The sequence below is a fragment of the Pan paniscus genome, chromosome 2 (genome assembly GCF_029289425.2).
Source record: "Pan paniscus chromosome 2, NHGRI_mPanPan1-v2.0_pri, whole genome shotgun sequence".
NCBI lineage: Eukaryota > Metazoa > Chordata > Mammalia > Primates > Hominidae > Pan > Pan paniscus.
The window spans coordinates 57,480,909-57,500,342 of NC_085926.1; the positions used below are offsets into that span (position 1 = coordinate 57,480,909).

The 19,434-nt window shown below is 40.1% G+C and overlaps 1 protein-coding gene and 2 pseudogenes across 4 annotated transcripts in view; all 3 read right to left on the reverse strand.

The window, feature by feature from the left end:
• DNAH12 (dynein axonemal heavy chain 12) overlaps positions 1–19,434 on the reverse strand; it is a 262,745-nt gene that overhangs the window by 219,289 nt on the left and 24,022 nt on the right. For all 4 annotated transcript variants that reach the window (XM_055110974.2, XM_055110975.1, XM_055110976.2 and 1 more), the window contains 2 exons: positions 11,174–11,255; positions 10,955–10,981 (listed from right to left, as the gene is read on the reverse strand). In XM_055110974.2, coding sequence (XP_054966949.1) covers positions 10,955–10,981; positions 11,174–11,255 — 109 coding nt within the window. The remainder of the gene's footprint in view (positions 1–10,954; positions 10,982–11,173; positions 11,256–19,434) is intronic.
• On the reverse strand, positions 6,922–11,245 carry LOC100989948 (RING-box protein 2-like; annotated as a pseudogene).
• Positions 15,894–18,337, reverse strand: LOC100995182 (small ribosomal subunit protein eS8-like; annotated as a pseudogene).

Here is a 19,434-nt window from a genome sequence, read left to right on the forward strand (position 1 = left end):
AAATTAGTTCAACCATTGTGGAAGACAGTATGGCGATTCTTCAAGTATCTAGAACCAGAAATACCTTTTGACCCAGCAATCCCATTACTGGGAATACACCCAAGGAAATATAAATTATTCTACTATAAAGACACGTGCACACATATGTTTACTGCAGCACTACTTACAATAGCAAAGTCATGGAACCAACCCAAATGCCCATCAATGATAGACTGGATAAAGAAAATGTGGTACATGGCCAGTCATGGTGGCTCACACCTGTAATCCCAACACTTTGGGAGGCTGAGGCGGGTGGATCATGAAGTCAGGAGTTCAAGACCAGCCTGGTCAAGATGGTGAAACCCCGTCTCTACTAAAAATACAAAAAAATTAGCCAGGCGTGGTGGCAGGCACCTGTAATTCCAGCTACTTGGGAGGCTGAGGCAGAGAATTGCTTGAACCCAGGAAGCGGAGATTGCAGTGAGCCGAGATCGCATCACTGCACTCCAGCCTGGCAACAGAGTGAGACTTCATTTCAAAAAAAAAAAAAAATGTGGTACATATACACCATGGAATACTACACAGGCATAAAAAGGAATGAGATCATGTCCTTTGCAGGGACATAGATGAAGCTGGAAGCCATCATCCTCAGCAAACTAACATAGGAATGGAAAACCAAACACCGCATGTTCTCACTCATAAGTGGGAGGTGAACAATGAGAACACATGGACACAGGGAAGGGAACAACACAAAACAAAGCCCACTGGGGGATGAAGGGCAAGGAGAGGGATCCTAGAGAATGGGTCAATAGGTGCAGCAAACCACCATGGCACACGTATACCTATGTAACAAACCTGCACGTTCTGCACATGTATCCCGGAACATAAAGTAAAATTTAAAAAATTATAATAAAAAAAGAAAATACTACTAAACTGTACCCTTAAAAATGGTTAAGATGGTTTTATGTTATGTGTATTTTATCACAATTTGTAAACATTTAGGGGGAAATAACATCAAAACTACAACAGAAAAATGGGCAGAAGATATAAACTAACATTTCACAATAAAAATATAATTAAAATGGCACTTAAACCATATTTTAAATGTATAATCTTATTCATAATTACAGAAAGCAAGTTTAAACTACCCTGAGATACCATCTGTCACATATCAGATTGACAAAAATTTTTTTTTAAATATGACCCCCACATTCTTTTGTGAAACTATGGGGAAGCAAACACTCTCATAAATTGCTAGCACATTTTGGAAAGAAATTTTGCAATATCTAATAAGACTACATATTGAAGTCCCACTTAGAGAAATTAAAACAATACCTCCAGCAGTATGAAAGCATACATATACAAGGTATTCATTGCAGCAAAATACTGGAAACATTTAAGAGTGGCTGATGCATACATTCGTGTTCTGTGCAGCAATAGTGAAAAATGAGAAAGATCTCTAAAAATTGATATGGAGCGATTTCTAGGATACATTATTAAGTTAAAAACAAAATGCGGCCGGGTGCAGTGGCTCACGCCTGTAATCCCAGCACTTTGGGAGGCTGAGGCGGGCGGATCACCTGAGATCAGGAGTTTGAAACCAGCCTGGCCAACATGGTGAAACCCCGTCTCTACTAAAAATACAAAAATTAGCTGGACATGGTGGCGGGCACCTGTAATCCCAGCTACTTGGGAGGCTGAGGCAGGAGAATCGCTTGAACCCGGGAGGCAGAGGTTGCAGTGAGCCGAGATTGTGCCACTGTACTCCAGCCTCGGTGACAGAGTAAGACTCTGTCTCAAAAAAAAAAAAAGAAAAATAAATAAACAAACAAAAAAAAGCAAAATGCAAGAGTATCTACAGTATGACGCATTTTGTATAAGAAAACATACCTGTTCATTTTTTAAAAAAATTAAACACAGGAAGGATAAATCAAAAATTAATGAGATTGGTTATATGAAAGAGTAGCTTGGAACAGACAGAAAGTATGGGGGCATGGGAACAGGGTGGAAGGGATGGGAGATGCTTCTCTGAGGTGTACTTTTGGTATAGTTCTGATTTTAAACCTTGCTGTTGTTTTACCTGCTCAAAGTATAAGTAAAAAATATCATCATGAATGAGGGAGAAAAGAAACTCCAAATGAAAACAAACAAACCAATGAACCTACCTGAATTTCAAGTTATTAATAATTACCTAGCTGAAAATGTATTAATAATTACCTATTGAAAAGGAGTGTAGAACTAACCAATACTGAACACAATATTTTAACCATATATCCTTATGCTAAGTACAAAGGACTATAGGTGAATATTAAACTATGGTGAGGTTTGTTTTTCACAGTAGTATGAGTTAGCAATTTTGAAATTATTTATGTATACTCTAGGATTTAACAAAATAAGTAAACCTTGTGGCTAATGGATGAAAGCCAGATTCCTCACTATTAGAGAAGGAAGCTATGCATAGAGAAAGGGGGACAGGCTAGAATAAACCCTGGGATGTTACTGGAATAGGAGGTATCAGTATGAATCCATGGGTTTTGAGAGAGAGAGAGAGAGAAATAATTATTTTCTAGATCTTCTGCTGAGAAAGCCAGGAAGCAATGACACTCAGTATCAAGGAGCACATTTAACACACATATCATGGTTTTTAAATACCATTCTCCACTAAAAGGAGCCAAAAATCCCTGGAGAAATGACTGATTACAGGGCTAGAATGGAAAAAGTATATATAGCATGATCCTGGAACATCTTATTGTGCCAGAAAGTAAGGATGTGCTCAAAGAATGACGGGATATGTAAAAAAAGACGAAAGAGTCAACTTTAAGGGCTCCCACTGGCCAAATGTGGAACAACTGAACTTCAAAATTAATAATAAAGCCAGGCCTTGTGGCTCATGCCTGTAATCCCAGCTACTCAGGAGGCTGGGGTGGGAGGATGGCTTGAGCCCAGGAGTTCAAGGCTGCAGTGAGCCATGATCACAACACTGCTCTCCAGCCTGGGCGACAGAGCAAAACCCCATCTCTACAAAATAATAATTATTATTAATAATAATACATTATAACTTAATAGTTAAAATAAAAATCTATAGTCCACACTGATCTAAATGAACGAATAAGTGAAGAAAAATATTAAAAGTTCTTTCTTACTACAGAATTCCAACAAAAAATATAAAAGAAATGATAGAAAAATTACTATTTGGCAACAACCATAGTAATCATTGTTACAGGCAAAGATGTTAACATTATGGGAACAGATAAAGCATACAGGGGAATTCTTTGTACTCTTTTTTGCAACTTTTCCGTATGTCTAAAATTATTTTGAGATAAAAAGATTTTTTAAATGTGTAGCCTAGATGGACATTTTTTCTTTTGTCTCTTACTTTTATTTTTTTTCAATTAGTTGCTCACTCCAAAATTCTTACAGAAAGACATTTTCTATGTCCACTCCATTAATGTACTGCTTAGTCTTTTTTTTTTTTTTTTTTTTTTTTAGATGGAGTCTCCCTCCGTCGCCCAGGCTGGAGTGCAATGGCATGATCTTGGCTCACTGCAACCTCCACCTCTTGGGTTCAAGCGATGTTCCTGCCTCAGCCTCCTGAGTAGCTGGGATTACAGGCGTGGGCCACCATGCCCGGCTAATTTTTTTCTTTTTAGTAGAGATGGGGTTTCACCATGTTGGTCAGGCTGGTCTTGAACTCCTGACCTCGTGATCCATCCGACTCGGCCTCCCAAAGTGCTGGGATTACAGGCATGAGCCACCATGCCCGGCCCATGTACTGCTTAATCTTAAAAGTCTTGTGTGATAGTCCCCAGTCCCTCACTATATCAATGCGCTGACCTCTGTCTAGCAATGAAATTGGTCCTCTCCCTACTCCAGCTCTTCCCTCCTCTCTAGATGATCTTAATAATAAGTGTTGCCAATTACCCTGCAAAATCAGACCAAAGCCTAAGAATCATCCTTGGTTCCTCTTTTTCTCACTGCCCACATGCACCCTATCTGCAAGTCCTGTCGCATTTACATCCAAAATATGTCCTGAGTCTAACAATTTCTCTCTAGCTCTATTGCTATCACTCTAGTCTAAACTATTCTCTCTCCCCTAGACTGTTATCTTGTACAACTACCTGGTTCTTCCTTTATACTTTTGCCGTAGCCACAATCCATCTTCTAAAGAATCTAAGTGGCCTTTTTCATATAATTGTCAAAGTGACTTTTTATCATTAAAAGTAAAAAGTTATATTATCCCCATGGGTAGAATCCTCCAATGACTTCCAATTGCCACTCTGAGTAAAATCCAAGCAACTTACCATAGCCTACAAGGCCCTCATCTCTGGCTCCTGACCCCCTTTTCAAGTTTATTTTATACTTTCCTATGAGCTCAATCAGCAGCTGGCCTTCTTTCAGTTCCTGGAACATACCCAGTTGTTTTCTCCTTCAGGTAACTTAAACTTAGCTGTTCCCTCTGTTGGGAAATTCTTAATCCCAGGTCTTTCCACGGCTGGCTCCTTTCTACCATTCAGGTCTCCATAAATGTCACCACCTCAGGGACGCCTTCTCTAACCACATGCCTAATATGGCCCCACTCCCTCACCAGTCACTATCTACCATATTACCCTGTATTTCCTTCATAGTACTTATCACAATTTTATTTATTAAATGAAATAGAAAAATTTCATTTAATTATTATATGTCTTCCTCATTAAAATATAAGCTTCATAAGGGCTTATATGTCCATCTTGTCCATCAATCTTCAGCATCTAGCACAGGATCAAGTATGCATAGATATTTGTTAAGAATCTCATGAATAAATAAATTATACAGACAAAGATGATATTTTCTCAATACCCCAAACCTATAGCAGTTCTAGAAAGCAGGTCAGGGTCAAGCACTGAAATATTAGATAGAAAACTAAGCTTGAATAAAATTATTATATGACTATATAGTGAAAGGAAATTTATTGAATGTGGTTTTTGTTGCAGAAAAAAAGAAAAAATGAAATTTAAATTCATTATTCTAATTATGTATCTATAACTTATACCTTTCTAAAACCATTTCATCTCCTAAAACAAAAATATGTTCACCCTTAGATTATATATTAAAGTATATAATCTTCCTTAGCAAAACACTATCTAAGTCAAGTGATGTACTTTCAAAATTTTTCTTGAAAACTTCCTGGCCCAGCACGGTGGCTCATGCCTGTAATCCCAGCACTTTGGGAGGTTGAAGCAGGTGGATCCCTTTCAGCTCAGGAGTGAGAGACCGGTCTGGGCAACATGGGGAAACCCCACCTCTACAATAAATAAATAAATACAAATTATCTGAGCGTGGTGCCTCGCACCTGTAGTCCCAGCTCCTCGGGAGGATGAGGCTAAGAGATCGCTTGAGCCTGGGAAGCAGATGTTGCAGTAAGCCAAGATCACTCCCCTGCACACCAGCCTGGGTGACAGAGTGAGAAACTGTCTCAAAAAACAGAAAAAATTTAAAAAAAACTTTCTATATTGTGCCCTCACTGTAGTCCCTTCACACTTCTATTATAACAGCTGTTATATTTTACTGAACATGTGTTTTTATATTTATTCATTCATCAATCATTCATTAAGTAACTATTTTTGGTGCTCGATATCATAGTAGTTGATTAAGAAGCAATTCCTGGCCGGGCATGGTGGCTCACACCTGTAATCCCAGCACTTTGGGAAGCTGAAGCAGGTGGATCACTTGAGGTCAGGAGTTTGAGACCAGCCTGGCCAACATGGTGAAACCCTGCCTCTACTAAAAATATAAAAAATTAGCCAGGCATGGTGGCATGTGCCTGTAATCCCAGCTATTTGGGAGCCTGAGGCACAAGAATTGCTTGAAGCCGGGAGGTGGAGGTTGCAGTGATCTTAGATTGCCCCACTGGATTCCAGCCTGGGTGACAGAGCAAGACTACTCTGTCTCAAAAAAAAAGAAAAGAAAAGAAAGAAAGAAAAGCTGCTGTTGGCTGCTGTGGTCAAGACAAGAGATGAAGCTCTGCTCTAAGTCTAGGACAAGAAAATGACTGTTTTGACAACTATATAGAGCTCTTGGGAACTAAGTATATGGAAGGGAGGTAGTTGGGGAGGGGGAAAAAGAAGTTCAGATTCAGATATTTCAAGCATGAGTAACCAGATTGATGGTGATAACAACTAGAATAGAAAATGTGCAAGAGGAGTCTTATGGAGGAAGCTTGTGGTCTCATTTTTTTGACACGTTGAATCTGAGGTATTTGTGCAAAAAAGTCTCTGGGAGTCATCAATATATGAAAGGTAGTTGAAATCAGAAAAGGAGAGAATCATCCATGGCGATTCAAGGAAAGAGAAGAGTGGCTACAGCCAGTCAAGAAAAAGGAACCCGTGGAGATGACAGAGAAATAATAGAGAACCAGATGAATAAACATAAAGGAATGTTAGAAAGGAAATAAATGGTCAGTGTTGTCAAAAGTCAGCTGAAATTCTCACTGTTTTTTATTTCAGCCATTCTAATAGGTATGTAGTGAAAACGAATCAAGGTTTTAATTTGTATTACCATAACGGCTAATGATTTTGAACATCTTTCACGTGCTTATTTGCCATCCATATATCCTCTATGGTAAAATGTCTGTTCATATCTTTCTTTTTGGGAGGAGGGGGTTTAAACTGCACTTTATTTGTTACCGTAACATTCTTTTTTAACTGATCAACCGTAAGCATGCAAAAAGTTCTCCTCTGAATGAAACTGATTCCACAGCCTGTTGTACAGAAATGGGTAAATTATAAAGGTGATTCAGTTTGAAGTTCTCTCCTTTTTTATAGCTCTCCTAAGCTATGTGTGCGACACATACCACAGAGGTAGAAAGGATCATCTTTAATAAATTATCTTCTTAATTGTAGAGAATTTCTGAAAATAAAACTGACAAAATGCTAAACCAAGCCTTTGATGTGTCCCAAAAGACCACAGATCCATCGACTCCTATTTGAAGAAGTAATCCCCTGGAGTGTTCTAGCCTTTGAAGGGCACTTGATAACAAGATCCACCAAGGCTCTGAACAACTGCACTAAGAAGCCTTCTAACCGCTCTCATTTGACGATTCTTTGGGCCACCCAGTCCTGCTGGCAGAGAGGGCAGTGATTGTTCTGTTTCACCCACAGGGACACGCAGCAGTTGCGGAAGGAATGATTACATTCTCCCAAGACCACAACACAGTCCTCTTGTTTGTTTTCAGCTTGACATCTGAGACAGGCATCCATCACCTGGACTCTGCAGATGGCGCACATATCGCACTCCACGGCCCAGCTCCACATGGCCACCACGTTCCACTTCTTGAGCTAGAACATCTTGTCGCCTCCCGACTTGGAGCCTGCGCTCCTGGAGTGAGAGGTCAGGGCGTAGGGTTCCTCGCCGTCTTCCACGTCTGCCATGGTAGCGCCGCGGAGCCGATGGCCGACGTTGGGTTGGGGAAAGCCGGAGGCTGTGGCGGCTCTGTGGGGCCGCCCGACGGGCTACAGCGTTACCTTATCTTTCTTCTACCTATTTTCTTTTCCTTTCTTTTTTGAGACGGAGTTTCGCTCTTGTTGCCCAGACTGGAGTGCAGTGGCGCAACCTCGGCTCACTGCAACGTCTGCCTCCGGAGTTCAAGCGATCTCCTGCCTCAGCACCCCTAGTAGCTGAGATTACAGGTGTGTGCCACCACACTCAGCTAATTTTGTATTTTTAGTAGCGACGGTTTCACCATGTTGGCCAGGCTAGTCTCGAACCGCCCGCCTCGGCCTCCCAAAGTGCTTGGATTACAGGCATGAGCCACTGCGCCTGACCGTTTTTACCCATTTTCTTTTCCTTTTTATTTTTATTATTTTATTTATTAATATTATTATTTTTTTTTTTTGAGACGGAGTCTTGCTCTGTCACCCAGGCTGGAGTGCAGTGGCGCGATCTCGGCTCACTGCAAGCTCCGCCTCCCGGGTTCACGCCATTCTCCTGCCTCAGCCTCCCGAGCAGCTGGGACTACAGGCGCCCGCCACCACGCCCAGCTAATTTTTTGTATTTTAGTAGAGACGGGGTTTCACCGTGTTAGCCAGGATGGTCTCGATTTCCTGACCTCATGATCCGCCCGCCCCGGCTTCCCAAAGTGCTGGGATTACAGGTGTGAGCCACAGCGCTCGGCCCGTTTTTACCCATTTTCTAATCAGATTTTTTGCTTTCATACTGTTGAGTTTAAAGAGTTATTTATATATTCTAGATACAAGTCCTTTGTTGGATAGCCGATTCGTGAATATTTTCTCCCAGTGTGTAGCTTGTTTTTTCATCCTCTTAACAGGGTCTTTCACTGAGCAATAGCTTTTAACTTTGATGAAGTCTAATTTACTGAGTTTTTAAAAAGTTTCTGCGGGAGGCTGAGGCAGGAGAATTGCTTGATCTGGGAAGGTGGAGGTTGCAGTGAGCCGAGATCGCGCCATTGCACTCCAGCCTGGGCGACAAAGTGAGACTCTGTCTCAAAAAAAAAAAAAAAATTCTGGATTGTGCTTTCGAGGACATACCTAAGAATTCTTTGCCTAGGCTAGATTTTTCTAAAAGTTTTATAGTTTATGTTTATCCTATGCCTTTTTCTAAATTTTTTTATAGTTTTATGTTTTACATTTACACCTATGATCAATTTTTAGTTAATTTTTGTAGAAGGTGGGAGCTTTATGCTGAGGTTTTTTTTATTTTATGGATATCCAATTGCTTTCCGCCATTCGTTGAAAAGACTATTCTTCCTCCACTGAATGATTTTCGCAACTTAGTCAAAAATCAGGGGGATGGTGGCATGCTCTTGTAGTCCCAGCTACTCAGGAAGCTGAGGCAGGAGGATCACTTGAGCCCAGGAGCTCAAGACCAGCCTGGGCAGCAAAGAGAGACCCCTGTCTCTAAAAAAAAAGAAAAAAGAAAAAATCAGCTGGCTATACTTGTGTGAGCCTATTTCTGGGTCATCTATTCTGTTCCACTAATCAAAGTTTTTTTTAAAAAAGACAGGTAGAGGCTGGGTGCGGTGGCTCCACCTGTAATCCCGGCACTTTGGGAGGCCAAGGTGGGTGGATCACTTGAGGTCAGGAGTTCAAGACCAGCCTGGCCAACATGGTGAAACCCTGTCTCTACTAAAAATACAAAAATTAGCTCGGCGTGGTGGCAGGCGCCTGTAATCTTAGCTACTCAGGAGGCTGAAGCAGAAGAATCGCTTGAACCCGAGAGACAGAGGTAGCAGTAAGCCAAGATCGCACCACTGCACGCCAGCCTAGCTGACAAGAGGGAGACTCTGTCTCAGAAAAGAGACAGGTGGAGGTCCAAGAGAGAGAAGTATAGAAAAAATATCTTTTGGCCAGGCGAGATGTCTCACACCTGTAATCCCATCACTTTGGGAGGCTGAGATGGGTTTATTACCTGAGGTCAGGAGCTCGAGGCCAGCCTGGCCAACATGGTGAAACCCCATCTCTACTAAAAATACAAAATTTAGGTGGGTGTGGTGGCACATGTCTGTAATCCCAGCTACTCAGGAGGTTGAGGCAGGAGAATCACTGGAACTTGGGAGATGGAGGTTGCAGTGAGCCAGGATCACGCCACTGCACTCCAGCCTGGGCAACAGAGTGAGACTCCATTTCAAATAAATAAATAAATAAATAAATAAAAGAAAAAATATCCTTTGAATTTGGCAGTTAGTAGTTACTGATGACATTCATGATGAAGTGATGGAATTCCTAGAAGCCATATTGCCAAGAGCGTGGGCTCAGGAGTGAATGACTGTATGCCTGGCTAGGAACAGTGAGGATACTAAACATATACACACAAATATTAAATACATTTGGCAATTTGTACATTAAATATTTATTAATGTTTTGGGAATGTTGTGTATCAGTAATTATACCTAGTAAAAAGAAAGATCCACATCCAAATTCTCCAGAAACGTTGGGTGGGCAGGTAAGGAGGAAGAAGAGCATTTTAAAAACCAAAACCAAAACAAGGAAAAGCTAAAAAGAGTTTCTTCCAAATATCCTGAATTCGTAGAGGCTGAATTCACATCTTCAGCCTCTATCCCCCAAAGTGAATTTTAAGGGACTTGAGAAGCTTATACCCCATCTGAAAACATGCTGCATGATTTCCTCTTTCATGTCTCCAGCTCCGTACGTTTGTTATCCTTTGCTAGTAAAGAAATTTTAGATGTTTTTGTCTTTCCACCAATCATAAGTCCCCTGTTGTCACTCATGCAATCAGTGTCTTTTTTTTTTTTAATCTCTAGCACCTAGCATGTGGCAAGCACATAACAGATTCTCAATACATATTTGCTGAGTGGCTACTATATCATTATATCAATATTAGAATGCTCAATTATTACCCTAATGAAAAAGAGAGATGGATTTCCTTTATAACTGCCACTTTGAGTTTTTTTCAGTTGTTTAGAATAAGAATGAAAATATTTACGTAATTAATCTGCAAATAGTGAATGCCAACAAAAATGTAATTCTTAAAACCCATATTGGCTGGGCACAGTGGCTCAAACCTGTATTTCTAGCAATTTGACAGGCCAAGGTGGGAGGATCACTTGAGTCCAGGAGTTCAAGACCAGCCTGGGCAATATAGTGAGATCTCATTTCTACAAATAATTTTAAAAATTATCCAAGCATGGTGGCATGTGATTGCAGTCCCAGCTACTCAGGAGGCTGAGGTGGGAGGACTGCTTGAGCCCGAGTGGTGGGGCTGCAGTGACCCGAGATTGCACCACTGCCCTCCAGCCTTGGTGACAGAGCAAGACCCTGTTTAAAACAAACAAAAAAATCTATATTGCCATATTGTTGTTCATGACATGTTTGCTCCCTTGGGAAGAGAAAATAAAAACCTCAGTTTCTAAATTTATTTATTTTCTAGAATGGGACTTAGCAGGTGGTCTTAGAAGAAACTACTTTGCAATAATTTCTTTGAACATTTTCAAACAAGAAATATAAAAACTTGAACTCACTCCTTTTTTTTTCATTTCACTGGTCATCTGTCAAAAACAAACAGGATATAATTAAATCAAGGAGAACATTTTAAAATTAATTTAAATTGTTTAAAAATTAATATATAGTTTAAATATATCTATTATTCCTTTTAAAAACATCAGTTATATTGAGATTGTCTTAACTACAAATAAAAATGATATAAGGATAAACTTTTTAACGAGAAAACATAAACTTACAGTTTGAGGATAATCAGGTGGTGGTAATAGAGGTGTTCTTTTATCCAGTGTTCTGTCTAAATTTCTTTTGGCTCCATCAATTCTGAAATTTATAGTTAGAAATATGACTCTCTTGATAACATTAGCATAAGTTACTAAAACATTACAATTTAAGCATTTTTCCAACTATACTAAGAGATACTCAAGAGTTATCTTACGGAATTTTTTATGAGAAACAAATCCCAATAGACATTATCAATGAGACCTTAATTTTTAAATAATGCATATGTATGTAACAGGGTGAAACTAAAAATCAAAATCAATTTTTTTCAAGTATAACTTACTGACCATTTAAAAATTAATCCCAATGAATAGTGGGCACTTATATGTATTATCTCTGTTCAAATGTCTGCCAGTCTGTCAGAGAAGCCTCCCCGTACCCCCATATGAAGTAGCACCTCCTTCGATATCCATCCTTTTTATCCTCACTTATCTTGCTTCAAAGCACTTACCATCGTTTGATATAGAATATTTTGTAAAGTGTTTTATTCACTGTGGTTATCCTCAGTGCCTAGAACAGTACCTGGCACATAGTAGCTGCTCAAGAAACAGTTTACCTTCAAAACTGTTTATAGATTTTTTTGCATCCATAAGATATAATTTTCTCTTTAAATTAAGTTGTATAATCCTACTGTATAATCCCTTAATCTGTCAATAAATATTTATTGAATGTCTATATTATATAAATCACAATACTAGATCCTATTAAAATATAACAACAAATCTCAAGGACTGATGAACTGATTAAGTGAGAAGAAAAAAACAGAGTGCCATATAGGTACCCTGTGGTTCAGAGAGGGGACAAGTTCACTTTCATCTGTGAAGGCCACATACATGTTACCATTAGCAATGAGCTTTAAATGAAAGAGAGGATTTCAGGTGGAGACATAGTTTTCCTGGGATCTAAAAAAACAAAGACCCCAAGAAACAGGAAGGCAAGGAAAGGATCAAAGGGGAAAAAAGGAAGCAGGGGTCATTCAATCCACCCAAAGGTGACAGTGTCAAGTGGAGATAAGTCTGGAGAAGTAGATTGAAATATCCAGCTAAAGGCCTCAAAAACAAGCTTTTTAATCCAATAGACAATGGGGAGTAATCGAGAGGTTTTGAGCATGGAAACATATTTAGGAAGACAAATCTAATAGTCTATAAGGCTAGATATACTAGAAGAGATGGCCAAAGGAAAAAGCATACAAGGGAAATTAAAAGAGAATTCAGAAAAAATTGGAGGGTGTCAAGTACGACAGGAATGAGGAAAAACAACAATTGAATGAGCAAAGGAGATACCATCAGGTAGGTAAGAGGAGAACCAAAAAAAAAAAAAAAAAAAAGAAAGAAAAAAATCTGAAGGAAAGGGTGTCCACTGGAGCCATAAAACCAAAGACTGGTAAGTAGCATAAAGACAAGGACCATGTCTATTTTGCTCACTGCTCTCCCCACACCACTTAAATAGTATCCACCAAGATGTAGGAACTCAATAAGCATCTGGTGAATGAATGATCAGAATAGCATATTTGGAAATTATCTTGCATATCTAGTTTGGTACCTTACCTAATAGACGAATCCTCTCAGCAATATCAAGCTGTACCCATGGTACTCCAGGGGCACAGCTTGAGAGAACCATGAGAGTACTGTGAGATGGGTGGGGATGTTGGAAGAGAGGTGGCAGTCATCACTTTATTTTTTAAATTTTTGTGGGTACATAGTAGGTGTATGTATTTATGGATTACATGAGATATTTTGATACAGGCATGCTACGCATAATAATCATATCAAGGTAAATAGGGTATCCATCACCTCAAGCATTTATCCTTTGTGTTTCAAACAATTCAATTATACTCTTTTAGTTATTTTAAAATGTACAATTAAATTATTTTTATTATAGTTACCCTGTTATGCTAGCAAATACTATGTCTTACTCTTTTTTTTTTTTTTTTTTTTTTGAGACAGAGTCTCGCTCTGTCCCCCAGGCTGGAATGCAGTGGCATGATCTCGACTCACCAAAACCTCTGCCACCCAGTTCAAGCAATTCTCCTGCCTCAGCCTCCCAAGTAGCTGGGATTATAGGCTCAGGCTACCAGGACTGGCTAATTTTTTGTATTTTTAGTAGACATGGGGTTTCACCATTTTGGCCAGGCTGGTCTCAAACTCCTGACCTCAAGTGATCCACCTGCCTAGGCCTCCCAAAGTGCTGGGATTACAGGTGTGAGCCACTGTGCCTTGCCCTTTTTCTTTTTTTGTACACATTAACCATCCCCAATTCCCTCCTCTCATCTCCCCCACTACCCTTCACAGCCTCTGGTAACCATCCTTCTACAATCTATTTCCATGAATTCAAAGAGTTTAATTTTTAGCACCCACAGATAAGAGAATGACTTTAATTTTTAGTGCCCACAGATAAGTGAAAACATGCAATGTTTGTCTTTCTGTGCCTGCCTTATTTCACTTAACATAATGACCATCCATGTTGTTGCAAATGATAGGTTCTCATTCTTTTTTTTAAGGCTGAATGGTACTCGATTATGTATATGTACCACATTTTCTTTATCCATTCATCTGGGTTTTTTGGGTTTTTTTTTTGTTTTTTGTTTTTTTTTTACGTAAGTTTATTAGAGAAGTAAAGAAACAAAAGAATGGTTACTCCATAGACAGAGCAGCCCATTCATCTGTTTATGGACACTGAGGTTGCTTCCAAATCTTTTTTTTTTTTTTTTTTTGAGACGGAGTCTGGCTCTGTTGCCAGGCTGGAGTGTGGTGGCGTGATCTCAGCTCACTGCAACCTCTGACTCCCTGGTTCAAGCTATTCTGCCTCAGCCGCCCAAGTAGCTGGGACTACAGGTGCGCACCACCAAGCCCAGCTAATTTTTGTATTTTTAGTAGAGACGGGGTTTCACCCAGTTGGCCAGGATGGTCTTGATTTCCTGACGTTGTGATCTGCCCACCTCGACCTCCCAAAGTGCTGGGATTACAGGTGTGAGCACCGCACCCGGCCTCTTGTTTTTTTGTTTTGAGACAGAGTCTTACTCTGTCACCCAGGTTGGGGTGTGGGTGGCACGATCTCAGCTCACTGCAACCTCGGCCTCCCGGGTTCAAGCAATTCTCCTGCCTCAGCCTCCTGAGTAGCTGGGATTACAGGCACCCACCACCACGCCCAGCTAATTTTTGTATTTTTAGCAGAGACAGGGTTTCACCATGTTGGCCAGGCTCGTCTCGAACTCCTGACCTCAGGTGATCCGCCCCTGTTTGCTATTTTCATGTCTTCTTTTGAGAAATGTCTATTAGATCTTTTGCCTTTTTTAATCAGATTATTAGTTTTTCTTTTCCTATAGAGTTTGTATTAGGCCATTCTTGCATTGCTATAAATAACTAAGACAGGTGTGGTGACTCATGCCTGTAATTCCAGTCCTTTGGGAGGCCATGGCAGGAGGATTGCTTGAGCCCAGGAGTTTGAAACTAGACTGGGCAACACAGTGAGACTTTGTTTCCAAAAAACAAAAACAGAGGAAATTTTTTAAAAAGAGAGAAATATCTGAGACTGGGTAATTTATAAAGAAAAGAGGTTTAATTGGCTCCTGGTTCTGCAGGCTGCACAGGAAGCATAGCAGCATCTGCTGTTGGGGAGGCCTCAGGAAGCGTATAATCATGGTGGAAGGTGAAGGAAGAGCAGGCATGTCACATGGCGAAAGCAGGAGCAAGAGCAGGGGTGGGAGGCACACTTTGAAGCAACCAGATCTCACGAGAACTCACTATCATGAGGACAGCATCAAGGGGATGGTGCTTAACCATTTATGAGACATCTACCCACATGATCCAATCACCTCCCACCAGGCCTCACCTCCAATACTGAGGAATACAATTCAACATGAGATTTCAGTGGGGTCACACATCCAAACTATATTAGAGTTATTAGAGCTCTTTATATATTACGGTTATTAATCCCTTGTCAGATGGGTAGTTTGCAAATATTTTTTCCCATTCTATGGGTTGTCTCATCATGTTGTTATTTCCTTTGCTGTGAGGAAGTTTTTTAACTTGATATGATCCCATTTCTCTATTTTTGCTTTGGCTGCCTGTACTCGTGGGGTATTACTCAAGAAATCTTTGCCTACTCCAATATTCTGGAGAGTTTCACCCAGTGTTTTCTTGTAGTAGTTTCAAAGTCTTAGATTTAAGTCTTTTTTTTAATCGATTTATTTTTTTTGAGACAGAGTTTCACTCTTGTTGCCCAGGCTGGAGGGCAATGGTGCAATCTCGGCTCACTGCAACCCTCGCCTCCTGGGTTCAAGCGATTCTCCTGCCTCAGCCTCTTGAGTAGCTGGGATAACAGGCATGCACCACCATGCCTGGTTAATTTTGTATTTTTAGTAGAGACAGGGTTTCTCCATGTTGGTCAGGCTGGTCTCGAACTCCTGACCTCAGGTGATCCACCCACCTTGGCCTCCCAAAGTGCTAGGATTACAGGCGTGAGCCACTGCACCCGGCCTAGGATTGTTTTTTCTATATCTGTGAAGAATGTCATTGGTATTTTGATAGAGATTGCATTGAATCTGTAGATATTTGGGGGGTAGTACAGACACTTTAACAATATTAATTCTGCTGGGCCAGGCGTGGTGGCTCATGCCTATAATCCCAGCACTTTGGGAGGCCAAGGCGGGCAGATTACCTGAGGTCAGGAGTTTGAGACCAGCCTGACCAACATGGAGAAACCCCATCTCTACTAAAAATACAGAATTAGCCAGGTGTGGTGGCGCATGCCTGTAATCCCAGCTACTCGGGAGGCTGAGGCAGGAGAATCACTTGAACCCGGGAGGTGGAGGTTGCGGTGAGCCGAGATCATGCCATTGCACTCCAGCCTGGGCAACAAGAGCTAAACTCTGTCTCAAAAAAAAAAACAAAACAATATTAATTCTGCCAATAAATGAACATGGAATATCTTTCCATTATTTTCTGGGATTTTCAATTTCTTTTTTTTTGAGACGGAGTTTTGCTCTTTGTTGCCCAGGCTGGAGTGCAGTGGCATGATCTTCACTCACTGTAACGTCTGCCATCTGGGTTCTAAGCAATTCTCCTGTCTTAGCCTCCCGAGTAGCTGGGATTACAGGTTCCCACCACCATACCAGCTAATTTTTGTATTTTTAGTAGAGATGAGGTTTCACCATGTTGGCCAGGCTGGTCTCAAACTCCTGACCACAGGTGATCCACCTGCCTCAGCCTCCCACAGTGCTGGGATTATAGGCGTGAACCATCGCGCCTGGCCGATGAATGACCTTTTTAATGTGTCGTTGAATTTGTTTTGCTAGTATTTTGTTGAGGGTTTTTGTATCAATATTCATCTGTGATACTGGCCTGCAGTTTCCTTTTTTTGATGTATCTTTGTCTGGTTTTGGTATCAGGGTAATACTGGCCTCAAAAAATGAGTTTGGAAGTATTCCCTCCTCCTCTATTTTTCAGACTAGTTTAAGTAGCATTGGTATTAGTTCCTCTTTAAATGTTTAATAGAATTCAGCAGTGAAGCCATCAGGGCCTGGGCTTTTTTTGCTGGAAGATGTTTTATTATGGCTTCAATCTCATTACGTTATTGGTCTGTTCAGGTTTTGGATTTCTTCATGGTTCAATCTCTGTAGGTTGTATGTGTCTACAAATGTATCCATTTCTTCTAGATATTCGAATTTATTGGCATACAGTTGCTCATCATAGCCACTAATGATCCTTTGAATTTCTGCAGTATCAATTGTAATGTCTTCTTTTTCATCTCTGATTTTATTTATTTGGATCCTCTCTCTTTTTTTCTTAGTCTGGTTAAAGGTTTGTCTATTTTGTTTAACTTTTCAAAAAAATCAACTTTCTGTTTCATTCATCTTTTGTATTGTTTTCTTCATTCCAATGTCATTTATTTGTCCTCTGATCTTTATTATTTCTTTTCTTCAGCTAATTTTGGTTTGGTTTGCTCTTGTTTTTGTCATTTGTTAAGATGCATCACTAGGTTATTTATTTGAAGTTTTTCTTCTTTGTTGATGTAGACACTTATAGCTATAAATTTCTCTTTTAGTACTGCTTTCACTGTATCCCATAGGTTTTCGTATGTTGCATTTCCATTATCATTTGTTTCAAGAAAATTTTCAATTTCCTTCTTAATTTCTTCATTGACTCACTGGTCACTCAAAGGCATATTTTTAAATTTCCATCTGTTTGTATAGTTTCCAAAATTCCTCTTGTTATTGATTTCTAGTTTTATTCCATTGTGGTCAGAGAAGGTGCTTGATATTATTTCAAATTCTTTGAATGTTTTAAGTTCAATTCAAATTTTTTGAATGTTTAAGCTGGACATGAGTCACCATGCCCAGCCAGTAATAAAATTCTACACACCTTGATTTCATCCCCCTGCTTTTTAACTTTTTGTTGTTTCTATTTATATCTTATTATACTTTCTATGTCTTTTTTTTTCTTGTTACAGAACAATAAACACCTTTATTACATAAGCAAATACAGAAAGGATGAGGATTTATTTGCCTTTCTGGGCCTTGATTTTCCAAAGATAAAACTCCAACTCCCAGGCCTCTAGCACATAGCCATCTGCTGGGCCACACTGTTCTGGCCTTGATGTGATACACGCCAGATGCTTGCCCTGCTGGAACTGCTCCTCCAGAAGACTGCTGATTTTGGCATTCTTTTTCCTTTCATCATATTTCTTCTAAATTTTTTAAGATTGTTTTTTGTTTAAAATCTCTTCCTCCTCAGGAGTCAGCTTGGCCCCCTTCTTGCAGCCCAGGGACAATGCATAGTGGGATTTGCACCGCTGTCAGTAGAGTGTGCTGTCACTGAGCACGATGCAGTTCTTCAATAGCATCTTGGTACGGACCAGTTTGTTATTGGACACATTGTAGACAACATTGATGATCCTTGTTTTGCACCTACATCACTTGGAGCCCCAGGAGAAATTCCCCACATCCAGCCTCAAGGTACAGTATTTCTTGTTACGTCCCTGCACACAGACTGTGTGGACGCAGCGGGAGCCAATCTTGGTGTTGGCAGCAGGGCACTCCAGCTCATACTTCCACTTCTTGTGGGAGGGCTTACTCTTGCCCCTGTCTTGCAGCACTTGTGCCAGTTGTCACGAGAGAAGCCCATTGCTTGACATCTGTACTATGTCTTGAAAAATTGTTATAGTTATTGTTTTGATTGGTTCATCTTTTAGTCTTTCTACTTGAGTAGTTTACACACCACAGTTACAGTGTTATAATATTCTGTGTTTTTCTCTGTATTTAATATTACCCGTGAGTTTTGTACTTTCAGATGATTTCTTGCTGCTCATTAACATCCTTTTCTTTCTGATTGAAGTACCTTCTTTAGCATTTCTTGTAAGACAGGTCTGATGTTGATGAAATCCTTTAGCTTTTGTTTGTCTAGGAAAGTCTTTATTTCTCTTTCATGTTTAAAGCATATTTTTTCCAGATGCAGTAGTCTAAGGTTCCTTCAGCACTTTAAATATCTCATTCCACTTTCTCTTGGCTTGTAAGGTTTCCACTGAAGTCTGCTGCCAGACATACTGGAGTTCCATTGTATGTTATTTGTTTCTTCTGTTGCTTTTAGGATCCTTTCTTTATCTTTGAGCTTTGGGAGTTTGATTATTAAATGCCTTGAGGGGCCAGGCGTGGTGGCTCACGTCTGTAATCCCAGCACTTTAGGAGGCTGAGGGAGGTGGATAACTTGAGGTTAGGAGTTTGAGACCAACCTGGCCAACATGGCAAAACCCCATATCTACTAAAAATACAAAAAAATTATCTGGGTGTGGCAGCATGTGCTGTAATCCCAGCTACTCAGGAGGCTGGGGCAGAAGAATCACTTGAACCCAGGAGGCTGAGGTTGCAGTGAGCTGAGATCACACCACTGTACTCTAGCCTGGGCGACACAGCAAGACTCCATTCCATCTCAAAAAAAAAAAAAAAAAAGTCTTGAAGTCATCTTCTTTGGGTTAAATGTTAAATCTGCTTGGTGTTCTATAATCTTCTTGTACTTGAATGTCAATTATCTTTTTCTAGGTTTGGGAAGTTCTCTGATATTATCTCTTGGAATAAACCTTCTATCCTGTCTCTTTCTCTACCTCCTCTTTAAGGCCAATTACTCTTAGATTTGCCCTTTGGAGGCTATTTTCTATATCTTGTAGGCATGTTTCATTCTTTTTTATTCTTTTTTGTCTCCTTTATGTATTTTCAAATAGCCTGTCT